Source organism: Pundamilia nyererei, unplaced genomic scaffold (genome assembly GCF_000239375.1).
Source record: "Pundamilia nyererei isolate P.nyererei 1_Seehausen unplaced genomic scaffold, PunNye1.0 scaffold00041, whole genome shotgun sequence".
NCBI lineage: Eukaryota > Metazoa > Chordata > Actinopteri > Cichliformes > Cichlidae > Pundamilia > Pundamilia nyererei.
Window position 1 is genome coordinate 4,019,104 of NW_005187442.1, and position 12,613 is coordinate 4,031,716.

The 12,613-nt window shown below is 41.3% G+C and overlaps 1 protein-coding gene across 2 annotated transcripts in view; it reads right to left on the minus strand.

The window, feature by feature from the left end:
* Positions 1–12,613, minus strand: part of sipa1l1 (signal-induced proliferation-associated 1 like 1) — an 89,816-nt gene that overhangs the window by 21,816 nt on the left and 55,387 nt on the right. For both annotated transcript variants that reach the window (XM_005731165.1, XM_005731164.1), the window contains 8 exons: positions 11,237–11,362; positions 9,099–10,641; positions 8,631–8,853; positions 8,102–8,232; positions 5,210–5,398; positions 4,327–4,501; positions 2,395–2,498; positions 1,892–2,049 (listed from right to left, as the gene is read on the minus strand). In XM_005731165.1, the coding sequence (XP_005731222.1) occupies positions 1,892–2,049; positions 2,395–2,498; positions 4,327–4,501; positions 5,210–5,398; positions 8,102–8,232; positions 8,631–8,853; positions 9,099–10,508 (2,390 nt within the window). In that variant the 5' untranslated portion in view covers positions 10,509–10,641; positions 11,237–11,362. The remainder of the gene's footprint in view (positions 1–1,891; positions 2,050–2,394; positions 2,499–4,326; positions 4,502–5,209; positions 5,399–8,101; positions 8,233–8,630; positions 8,854–9,098; positions 10,642–11,236; positions 11,363–12,613) is intronic.

Below are 12,613 nucleotides of genomic sequence, written 5' to 3' on the forward strand. Positions count from 1 at the left end.
AGCAGTCACCCATCCATGCTGACTGTTACACATCTATAGTAACTTACCGCATCCCAGAATGCAAAGCATACGTGGCTACGGGAAGTTTTTAGCTCAAACTCGCAACGTCAGATCACGTTCAAACTGTGGTGTGAAAACAAGTATCAGGATTTCTGTTATGTGCACACATAATACTGGTCAAGCCCCATCAGTTATGTGCCTTAAGTCTTATTCCTTAGAAGCAAGATATTAAAAAAAAACGAGGGGTAATTCAAGATTTTTGCACTGTACTGTAAATACACTTGTGCCCACTTGACCTTAAGCCATGTAGGAAAGAGACCATTTTTCACACCTTTAAAATAAACTGTTACTCGAGCACTTAAGTATCGCACTTCTCCAGTGAGGACGCATCATTTCTCCGCAGCTGTATTTTACAGAGGCTTTCAGCCTTGAAGACATCTGTAGATTTCTGCATTATTCTTTTTTAACAGAGTGAACTCAAATTACCTAATTTCTTGATTACAGTGAAAATGCCAGTAGAATCCTTTAAAGGAAATCCTCCATCAGTTTTCAGTTACGCGTACAGTATCGCTTTCGGCAGCACTCTAATGCCTTTGGCTCATACACTAGGTCTTATAACAAACTCAGTTTGGGTTGCAGCCATCAAAATATCATTATTTGAGAGTAGCCTATTTTGTATTAACACGCAATTACATTTAACTGTACAAGATACTAGCAGCATTAGAGCAGTGAACAGAAAACACATCCTGGTTTACATTAAATGGGGTTACACACTATTTTATTGTACTTTGCTCTATTCATATCAAACAAAAGAAATTGTTTTTTTACACTTCCACTAAGAGCAGACATTGAGCGAGCAGAATAGTTATGTTTTGATCTCTAAATGCTTGAAAGCAGGTGCAAGGCCAGGTGAACCCAGAATTTTCCCACTTTTAAAATGACAAATTGAACAGAACAGTGAAGTAGTTCAATACCAAGTGTGTATGCCCCCGTCTTCATAAACCTTAAGAAAACAAACCAAAGCTTCAAAGCATTTAGGTCACCTTTGCTTAATATCTTATGACTCAGTCAATTTCCTGTGGTGACTATGAATCATAATTTATTTTTGAAAGCTAATGTTTCACCTTTACATGGTGTGCAGAAAACTCCTTTACACTTCAAAAAACTTAACTTGCGTTTGTGAGTCGCATAAGGCACATGTCAATAGTACTTGCTCTTCTTCTATTCAATTCATTATTGGCTGCTTTGTGTTTGTGTATGTGTGGTGCTGTTGTTTAGTAGTGAAGTAGCCCCATGGGGGACAATTAAGTCCTCACACAATGTGCTCTGACAGCAATTAAAACAGTCGTTAGTGGAAGAGGGAGGCAGAGTCCTAGAGAGCAAGATAAGAGAGAATGACAGAAAACGAGATAAAAAGACAGAGCCAGGAATGAGCTAAATGAAATGCCCTTCAAATCTGAACAGCGCCGAACACGAAAGACTGCAAAGGCAGAATATAAATAATTACTTAAAAGTTATTTCAGACTTGTACATTGTATTTAATATTACACCCTCTCACAGCGGGGAAATAAATCGCGAGTTGTAGAGAGGGCTCTCAACACTCTCGGCCTACTCCATGATGAAACTGCAAAGGCAACGAGAGCCGTACAACAATCTGAGCAGAAGGATGAGAGCATTATTGTTTTTGCTGTGATGAAAAGTGAATCATAAATCACATGCAAGTCCTCAAATGCAGTATTTTTCCAGACATTTTGAAAAGGCAGGTAAAGCACTGGCCTTAGATAACCTCTAATGTAATGAAAAGACATAGAAGGGAATGTTCCAACTGACCTCTACAGCCCTATATTTTTTATTTACACGCAGTTTATTTTGGTGTACTCTTGAATCTCACCTGTAGGAGGTGTTTTCGGAGCAAGGGTTATGCGCTCGCACAATCACAAAGACGTGCTGAAAGTGTGAGCGGATGTTTTTAGGAGTGAAGGGAAGCGCCCCGGGTTCCTGGAACACAATCGTGACGATATCGTTCCCAATATGTCGCTTCCGCAGCAACTGGAAAACATTTTCAAAGAGAGAAGCTAAAGTTAAAACATAATTAATTAGACATATAGAGGAAAAGACAACAACACTTGAGCCACTGTTGTTTCGGCCTTTAAGGGTCGCCACAGTGAATTATCTGCCTCTATCTGACACCATCCTCTAGCATCCTCCTCTGTCTTACCAAACCTCTGCATGTCCTCCTTGACTACATCTATATACACAAAGAACAGGATCATGTTAACTCTAAAAATGTGCATAGCATGGATTACTACTTTCTCTAATGAAAAGCCACAACTTGCTGGTGGATCCAAAGGTATTTTAGTGTATCCAAGCTCTGAGCCCTATAAATTAACATACCTGTTGCTTATTGTTGGGTGTGTATGGCAGCATGGTGGATACGTGGAACATGATCTCATAATCCTTGTAAGTAGTATACAACGAGTGGGTGCCAGTTGAGTCAGCTGAGAAGGAGAAAACTGCACGTAAATGTCTCATACTTCAGGAAAATACACCATGACAGGTTTGTTCAAGTACCCTAAAACTTTCTTCCCGCATGCTTGTCTCTACTATATGCTGTTCAGACGGCCCTAAAACACGCTCACTTCTTTACAGTCAGGGAGCCACTGCACTACCTCACTAGGCTGTTGATGTTTTCCATTTAGAGAGCCAAACAGTCACAAGGTATTTAAAGGCCGTACTTAAACGGCTACATTACCTCAATTAATTACACGCATTCATTAAGGAGGGCGTTGCATGGCTGTATTTAATTTGCTAGAGGCTACACATCCTGCAAAAATTGATTGGGGCAGTTTTTGTCTCACAGGGTATTGGGCAATGGCTTGGTTCATGCAGGGATAATATGGATAACATAATATCATACACAGGCTTGGAAATGTCACAGAGGTAGCAAAAATAAAGTGGACATCAATTCTGTTTGGAACAAACACAGGTGGTCTGGCAAAGGAGAAGGGCACAACCACAGAGGATCAATATCAGTGTCCAAAAGAAAATACAGTAATCTGAAACTAAAGGCCATCTGTCAAATGTCTGAAGAAACATCTGAGGAAACTTAAGAATCGGTGAACGAAGACAAGGAAGTGAGGGGGATTTAATGGGACTGGAGTTGAAAACGGGGGGAACAGGATCAGAAAATTTTAAAACGTGTATTCCATCTGCTCATAATTAAATGTTTTGAAAACTGCAAGAAATTTAGGTGCCAAAGGCAAGGAAATTAAATCAAGTTAAATGCTATAATAACTTACAACCTCAACAATGAATTTCACTTTTTACATTACATACCTTCATCCTAATAAAAAGTGTAATAAACATTTTATAAGGAAACAATGTATTTAGTACTAGTGCAGTACTCAAAGAAGAAAATCTATTATTTAGCCATCACTGCACGATCTATGACTGTAAGAAACATTTGGACAGACTTCAGTTTTACTCAGCTCTCCTCCTGAAAAAACACAGTCTGGAGTATTTGCAGCTGCTGGAGATTGATGACAAACTATAAAATAATTTGCTAAAACCCTAATCATTGAGATGTTGACCAGTCAATAACCCCTCAACCCCACGTCACTACATAAAATTGTTTGTTCCCTGACTGGTTGGTAAGTTGGTACGAGAAGTTGCCCACAGCCACTAGGCCAAGTTGGATGAGAAAAGGTGTGCGGTGCTACACAAAGGGCAAACGCTTGTCAACTACTTTCTGAACAGTAGTCAAAAAAGTGCAACCAGAAACAAAGCCTGATCATCTCCAAAGTTAAAGTTGTGCTTTTTTGTTTCCCCTCTCCAGTTTCCAGTTTGGATCACACATTTTTCAAGTTTTACTACCACTCAGAGGCAAGTTGCCATCTTCTATCTGTTAGTGACCAAAGCAATCTAAATGAGGTTTTTGGTGCAGCAACCACTCCCCAACTGGTCAGAGAGTATACATTTTTCTCTAGCAATCAGAAGATGCCAGGGAGTCACTGACCAGTCCTTTAACATGTGAATGAGATCTAATGTGATTATCGCAATGCAAGTTGAGGCACTGAACCCATGTGTGTATACACATAATCTAAAAGACTCTGACGACCCCCTGCATGCTCCAATCCATCAAATACTTGCTGGGCAACTGAACTCAGCACTTTTTGATCAATGTGAACGTCTATTTCGTGCGTGCCAATTTACTAATTTACTACCTGCTGTGCTGGATTAGACAGGATCAATGTCAGCGTAAGATCAAATATAAAGGTTCCCTCACACCCTCACTGGCACTTCGCAGTTTTTTGCAAATGTACATACTCTTTGTGTCCAGCTGAGCTCGATACTTGGTGAAGCCTTTAAGACGAACCCTCTCGCCCAGCAGATGGAGGAACTCCTCTAGTGCAGGCCCAGCCGCTTCGTTGTTGTACATCTCCTCTTCGCTACTCTGACCCGCCATGCAGTACATCACCCCCACCTTTCGCTGAAAGCTCAGCTGCGGAGAGAACAAACATTATTCCAATGAAAAGGGGAGAAACAAATGGAGATTACTGTGTGGAAGTCATGTCAGAGTAACCATGTTGACATTTGAGGCAGGACTCATGTTGACATTTTAAGAATAACCTTGGGTTGTTCTGTAGTGATTTTGTGCCATTTTCCTAAGAAATCATGTTGACATTTTCAGAGGATTCAGCTTCTGATAACTGCATCAGCTTTTGAGTATATATATATATAATTTTTTTTAAGGGTTATGTTGTGTGTGCATGCATCGACACACGTCGACACAGCATGCATATAAACAGTTTCTTCAGATAAATTCCACATAACGGTCTTTGGGAGTAAATAAAGAGATACAGCAAAAATAAATAAAAAGAATTTAGTTCAACAATGATACATCCCCTTCACAGAAAAACACCCACACACTAAAAAAATTCATGAAATGCCAAATGACAATCGTTTGCTTTGCATAGTCAATAGTACAGGTTACCAGCTGCAAAAGTTCTTTGGCTCAAAGACCGATCGAATGCATGCACGAAAGGATCGCACTCTATTCAGCAGATGCCATGTCTGCATGACACTGTCTTTTCACTAAATGGAAAGCAGTAATCAAATGTGCTCAATCAAAGGAATTAATCAAGCAGATTCATCCGGCCCATCATAACCCACAATCAAACCTCAAGACGTGCTCGCTGCATCTCCTTACCCCCTGCTCGTCCAGCTTCATCAGCTGCTCAGTGACCTTGGGTGTGTTGAGTGCCAGGCGTAAGCAGTGAACATTGAGCTCAGGCACGAGGTACTCTAGCACTTCTTTGAGGGGCAGGCCTCGACCTAGACCATGCTTGGACGTCGAAGGTACAGCATCTTCCAGGATAGAACCGCGCAGAGTATTCAGCTGGAGACCACCCATAATGCAGGAAAAGAACAACAAAAACACAATTGCAGGGGTCAAAGCCATTATGATTTTCACTTAAAAGAACAACAACAAAAAAAAAACCAAAAAAAAAAAAACCCTAATACTCCATCCATCAATCTTCTTCCACTTATCCAGTTCACGGTTGTTGGAGCCTATTCTAGCCGATCAATGTCAGTATCGAATCAAACCATCAAAAATATCAAGATTTCTATTTTAACTTACTTAAAAAGGAAAAATTGAGTTTAACATGGTTCTAATACGGCGCACGAAACTCACAGAAGCATGCGTTTATAGCTGTTGCTAATTTCTAACCCTTGCTTTTAAATTCAATTATATAAAAGCACAATGCACTATAAATAGAAAACTACAATATGGCACAACCATTTGTTAATATTTAAGAAAGAAACAAGCTTTATTGGTCAGATACATGATCACATAGAGTACAACATGCAGTGAAATGTGTCGTGTCCGAGCTGTGGACAGGCTGCAGGCGTAGCCGCACCATTCCAGGGCTTGGTGTTTGGCATGGGGGGGCCTAGCCAGGAACTTTACTGGATACTGGAAGGGAATCGAACTTGCTACTTCCGCTCCAAAGGTGTGTGGTCTTACCGTAACACTATCCAGCTTAACTATTTGGTCACAGTTTTAGCAACCCTTTCACTTCTCCTGCTGATGGTGCAGATTAAATCATTTTCATGCTTTGTGCAGTTTTACACTGCTTCCACAGCTAATGGAGATTTGATTGGTCTATTGGTATTCATCACAGAACATTCAATGATTGAAATGAAATTCACTTTGATTTGGCTAAAACTGAATTGATTTCCACTTATCCCTCAATATGGGAGCATATTAACCTCTTTAGGTATCATATTTAAATATATCAAGTTAAAATGTGAAAGCTTTAATGCGCAGCATTTATGTTAGAAATTAAATGCATAGCGGGAAATTATGTAATATCGAGACACTGTTTGACTGCAATTCTATCTCTGTGCCAAAAGACTGTGCTTTGTGTTTTTCATAGCTCTCCATAACCTGCTCGTCTTGAAGCAGGCAGCACTCAAGCAAGAGATTACGAAAAAGAAAAAGAAAAAAGAAGAAGAGTTAAATAAAGAACACCTAGGTTCAAAGAGAAAGCTGATAGTTTTAATCTTTTGCTTATCCATCCTATTAATGCAAATAAACTTGCTTCATAGCACACCCGTCAGATCGAGTCCAGATTAGTTGCTGGTTAGATAATTCTTCTCTTGGCTCTTCCTTCCTGCTCCACGCAGTGTGTTTGTTCTTTGTAACAGGCAACAAAATAACAACATGACTAGCTATCCAGCCCTCTGTAGAATACTAGTAACTCTATTTTGGGAAAACTGGAAGGAAGCCTGTGATGAGGCCTCAATCTATGCAATTAAATTCAGTTTAGGATCACACATGAAATTAATCTTTTTCCACAAAATCTAAAAACAGATATTTTTTCCCACTCTCTGTTGGTACAGGGAAAGCAAAATGCAGAAAAGTGTCTGGCTAAGGGAGAAAATAAAATAAATAAAATAAATAGAGTGGAGATTTTGCTGCTGTAGCTTTCAGTGTGAATACTAAGGCTTCGGGGTAAAAAAAGCTCAACGAGGACATCCATGAATAAATCAGGAAGACTGTTGAAAGTCCAGAATCTGAATATCTACTATCAACTAACAGCTGTTAGTCAGTAGTGGTCCCATGCCACTTGTGTGTTTTTGCCTTCACGTGGTGTTTGGAAAGTCCAGAATTGCTGCCAGCGCACTCAGTACTAAACAAACCAAAGAAGAAAAGCACTTTAAACTTATCATGGGCAGTATTAAAAGGACAGTCGTCCTCTTTGGTCCCTGGACTTTTGTCTTCAACATTAGTGCAACCCACTCACTCCCACGCAGGCACACAAATATATCTAAACCTGTGAAGCTCCCTGCTCTGAAAATAGCAATTAGAGAAGAGACTGAGAGGCAAGAGAAGGAAAGAAAAATAGAGGAAAACATAGCACAGTAGGTCGTGCGTCATCCCAAGAGATTGCAAGGGCTATTACTCATGGCACGCTTTAATAGAAAAGCAATGCTTTACCTTCTTCACTCAAATACCTCAGGTGCTATTTTAGTGTCGTTGAGCTGCAAAATGGCACAGCTCAGCCCTTCAAAGATGAAGGCTGACAAAGATGGTGGGTGGGTGTTCAGCTCAGCGAATAAGGACGTGCATCTATGGTTCTACTGTGTCTACTGATGGCAACAAGGGCTAGAGGGATTCACGAAAAAGTTGAGAATTTGGACTAAACAAATGGGAGGAAACTATAAAGATCAAATGGGCAGTAATTTAAGGTGGTATCAAGGAGCAGAGGCGGTAGCATCCTGAGCTGTATGCGACAGCCTTGAGCTGAAGCTTTTATAATGTCTCCCCCCAAATGGCTTCATCAATAAGCAGGGAGCAGTTCTTATATGTCAACTACTACACAGTTTGAATTCATAAAAGCATTTCAGGAAGATCACTCAGGAGAGCATACTAAATACTGACAGATATATTCACATGAACTTTCACAGTGGGAATAGCTAGAAAAGCTACAAGCTTACCCTGGTGAATGAAAACATAATTAAAAAATAATAATTATATAACAAAATCGTGAACACGTCAGACAGATGGCACACTATTTGTCAGAATGTATGTTACCTCACTCGTTCTGAAAATGACCCTGTAGTTGTACTGCTGTCCATGGTCTTTGTGTTCCTCCAGCTTCTCCCTTCTCAGACTCACCGCCACAGGGCCCAGATTCTCATCTACCCCCAGGTAATTCCAGTGCTCTAAGGGTGAAAAGTATTGGGATTTCAGATGCAGACATAAATTGATGACAGAGGACAGGAGAGATAAAACTACAGAAAGGAAGAAAACCTGAGCAATTATTCCACTATGTGTATTGCAGCTGAGTTATATCAACTATTAAAACTTTACAGAACGTTCGCAACATTACTAATGACTCTTTGCTGGTTCCCAGGTTTTCTCACGTGTAATGCAGAATGAAGTACAACTTCTGCACCTTGTCTAATTAGTGTCTAAAACACTACAAATTGTATTTTTTCTGCCAATACAGTCCACAGCATTTGCTCTAAGACTAGAAACGTTCAGTAAGACAAATTGAAAAGCACCCACTAAAGTTTAAGAACTACAAATCAAAAAAGCCCAAACTATCCAATTTTCTCACCTCTGAGATAAAAGTACTTTCGGTAGTAATAGGCACCAAGGTCAACATGTTCCACAATGTATCGTTTGGACCTGTCGGCATGTTGACTAGGCCCGTCCTTGGAAGCCTCCAACACAGCCACACCTGCATTGGTAAAATGGGTAGTGAGGGTGGCATCCAAAGGGCCTTCTTCTGTACTGCCAGAGGAATTGCTTGAGCTCCCACCGCTTCCTATGCTTCCCTGCTGGAAGATTAATAAAAAGGAAAGGTAAAGCCAGCAAGCTGTAAACCACATCATCATATTTTTATCTTTACATCTTAAATATGCAGAAATCTGAGCGCTTTTCAGTGCGTTTTCAAAATACACATCTGCAGACTGCAGCATCAATATTAAAACAGCAGAACCCGAGAAACCGTTTTATATATTAAAATGCATTGCAATATTTGCATATATCTAAGAAAATATAATGACTACTCAAGCAGACCTACCTGTTTAACAGGAGAAATGTTCCTTTCCCCCTCTCCACCAATCTCATTCCTGAAACAAGGGCAGCTGAGAACCAAATCATTGCTCTTATCATCGCCAGGGTCCAAGGCAGGGTTGGTACCGCCTCCTGCCCCCTCCTTGCTTAGCTCTTCTTGGGAGCCACAAGGTGACCCATACACTCCACTCTGATTAGACGAAAGAGAGGACGAGGCCGAAGCAGAGGCGGCAGCTGCAGCGGAGGCACCAGTAGTCGTGTTTTTGCGTTTGGCTCCAGATTGCCGACTTTGAATCGCCTCATTGAGGTCAAAGAGTAGAGACTGAACATCAAAATGGGCAAATCCCTTTTGGCATGCCCAGGGTTTGGGAGGTGGTCCACTCTCATCCCCTTTCCCACCATCTTCAGCATCCGAGCCAGCCCTTGATGTGTCACCCTCCACCTTTACACTGCGCAGCTTACGGAAGATCGACTCTCCACCTGTTTCTGACTTTGACCTTCTCTTCAAATGCTTCTCTCGTTCCTTCAGCCGACTGGCAGGACTACCTCTGGCTGGACCTAAAGGTCCATCTGGCAGATCCAGAGCAGCCTGTTTTATGGGAGCAACAGTAAGGAGTTCTGTTAGCCTTTCTGGAGCTGGGCTTCGCTGATCCGGGGCCTCAGCGGACTGGTATCCCTTTAGCATATCAAAGAAGCTCTCTCCTGACACACCATGCTTGTCTATAGATGAAGTGCTGCCATATTCCCGGTGCATGGGTGTCCACCCGGAGAACGACCAGCCCTCGTTTCCATCCCCGTCGAGCTCACTGATAGTTATATCACTGTTACTGCGTTGGCGGATGCGTCTCATGCCCTTGCGAGGGGAACCCAGATAGCCATCCGGTGACAGGAAGCGATTGTCCTTTCCCTTGCTTTGCATCTTGCTCTTTAGTGTGTTGTGGATGTTGCGCAGCATGGATGAGTCCTGTGGGCTTATCAGGTGACCCAGCTTGGCTGACAGATTGCTATGGGCTGTGACGGCTGACACCCCCCCTCCTCCACTCCCACCACTCCCGCCACTACCTCCTCCACCACCTCCTCCCCCTCTTTCAAGTCTTTCTCTATCTCCACTTCCTGACCCTGAAGAGCTAGTGGTGTTGGTAGAGCTGGGTGAGTCTGTTTCCACAGTGATGTGCCAAACACCCCCTCCTCCCCCATCTTTTCTTGGTGGCCAGTCAGCTACACGAGCCCGAACCCCCATCTTTGGGACACCAGGGTTGGTGCCCGTGGTTGAAGAAGAGGAGATGTGGGCGCTCTCACTGCGAGGTGGTGGTGCCCCTCCATTAGGCAGTCGCAGACGACGAGTGTAGAACTCATCGGTAGCCGACACCGAGCCCCCAACTGAGCGCTCTGTTTGAGAGCGCTTCAGACTGGTCATGACGGAGTCGGGAAATGGTGTTGGGAGGGGAGATGGGAGGGAAAGGTAAGGATGGGGTGCTAATGAGATTAGATTCGGGTCAACATAACGGCCACTGAGTGAAGTGATTCAAGAGGCTAAGGGACATTTAGTGCTGTGGAAACAGAAAAGGAAAAGTAAACAGGAAAAATTCAATATTTTCTTTAGTAATATAATAGTTATTGTAGACCAATATTTAATAACTATAGTAGTATAGTTATCATAGTTGTTAAAGCTTAAGAACCAATGGAAAAATGGCTGAGTTTGAATTTTACAGGTCAAACACTGAGCCTTCAAAAGGTTTAATTAAAAATTGCAATATACATATTAAATTCAACACTTATCAATAGTTGCATCGCAATACTTGGGACATTAAGAGAAAGTTCACCAAAAAATCTAATTTATATTTTATACAAGGTGCATACAATGGAACTAAATGAGAATTGCCTTACAGCAGCATTGGATTTCTGAAAACATAACCCCCCCCCCAAAAAAAGGTCCCAAACAGAGAACTACATAAAATCATTGTAGGAACCCAGAGAGTCCATCTCTTTGGGGGGATTTTGGACACCATTACAGTCATGAAAAGCCTGTCATGTCTGGAGACGATTTGCCCAATGGTCAGCTTACACGAAGACAATCTAGAAGGATAAATGGCGCTAATGATTTTAAGCATTAAAAAAAAGGGGGGGGGGGGGATTATTTTGTACCTCTACAGTAGTGAGTCTTGTTGAGGAGAAATTAGTTGATGGCCAACTTTTATTGTTGAAGACTCTTACAAGCAGTCTGCTTAGGAATCAGGTGACAGGGGACTCTTTCTATCTGGAACTCGGCAACTGAGAAGAACAGTAGAGAGAGAAAACAGAAAGCAAAGACAGAAGGGAACCGAAGACAAGTCAGATTACAAGGCAAATTACATTCAGTGCTACATACTCTTTAGTATTACATTTCTTTCAGATACTCTACTGCAGTAGTAAAGAAATAGGAAACTATGGTATTTTTGTGAAATTTTGAGATCCTCATATACAGCATACAGAATATACTCTAGGGTTTAGAGTCTATCCATTTTTACTGCAGTGTCAAAGATTAGATCCCCTGTTATTTAATTAACAGCTACGTGAGAGCCTAGTAATTTTACACATCAAGCCCAGTCTGCCATCTAGTCATAGGGAGTATCTCACAGCCTGTAAAGTTGAGAATGAAGTCTCCTCAGGCTCTTTAGAGTACATTAACCAGCAAAACCCTTTTTCCAAAATTGGAGCTTCTTAGCTTAGACTTTTCAATGTGTTCTAAAACTACCAGGGTATTCAACAGCAAAAGTCTTTTTTAAAAAAAAAAATGCTATATTTAAAAATATCTTTAAAATATTTTTTTCCCTTTCTCTTTATGCAATTGTGGATGCCCAATATTAACACGACAAATATTAAAAACATTTTTAAAAAGCTTAAGCTTCAGCCTGCTCTAAAGTAAACTCCTCTTACTTCAGACAGTTTTTTTCCTTCTCTTGTATACTCATTATGTTATAGATCAGCAGGATTAATATGGCCATGTCCACCGCAGAGCTCTGGCTCATTGATAGTGGCAGGCAATCAGGACAAAGTTAGGTAAAGTTAGATTGTTTGGCAAAATGAATGAACTCGGGTGCTGGACCAAGTTGCAGTGCAGGGCAAGTAAACAGTTTTTTTTGAAATGTGGATCATGCAAAAGTACTCTACTAGACATTATAAGGTTAACAAAATATCTATTAGATAACTAGAGCCACTTAAGTACCTTAAGGATGGATATTAAAGTAATACAGCAGGGAAAAAAAACCCTCACAGGATGCCACAGTAAGGATGGGCAGCTCATTTAGTCAGTCAAACACAATGTGGCAGTAATTGCTTTACAGCACTATTCACAAGTTTAACAAGGACCAGTATGTGCTCGTCTACTGGTGGGTCCATAATAATGCACCACTTCTCCCTTTCAGACCACATTCTGAATCACCATGGTGATACAGAGTTTTGTACGGTGCATGTTTTAGTAAGAGTGTGTGTGTGTGTGTGTGTGTGTGTGTGTGTGTGTGTGTGTGTGTGTGTGTGTGTGTG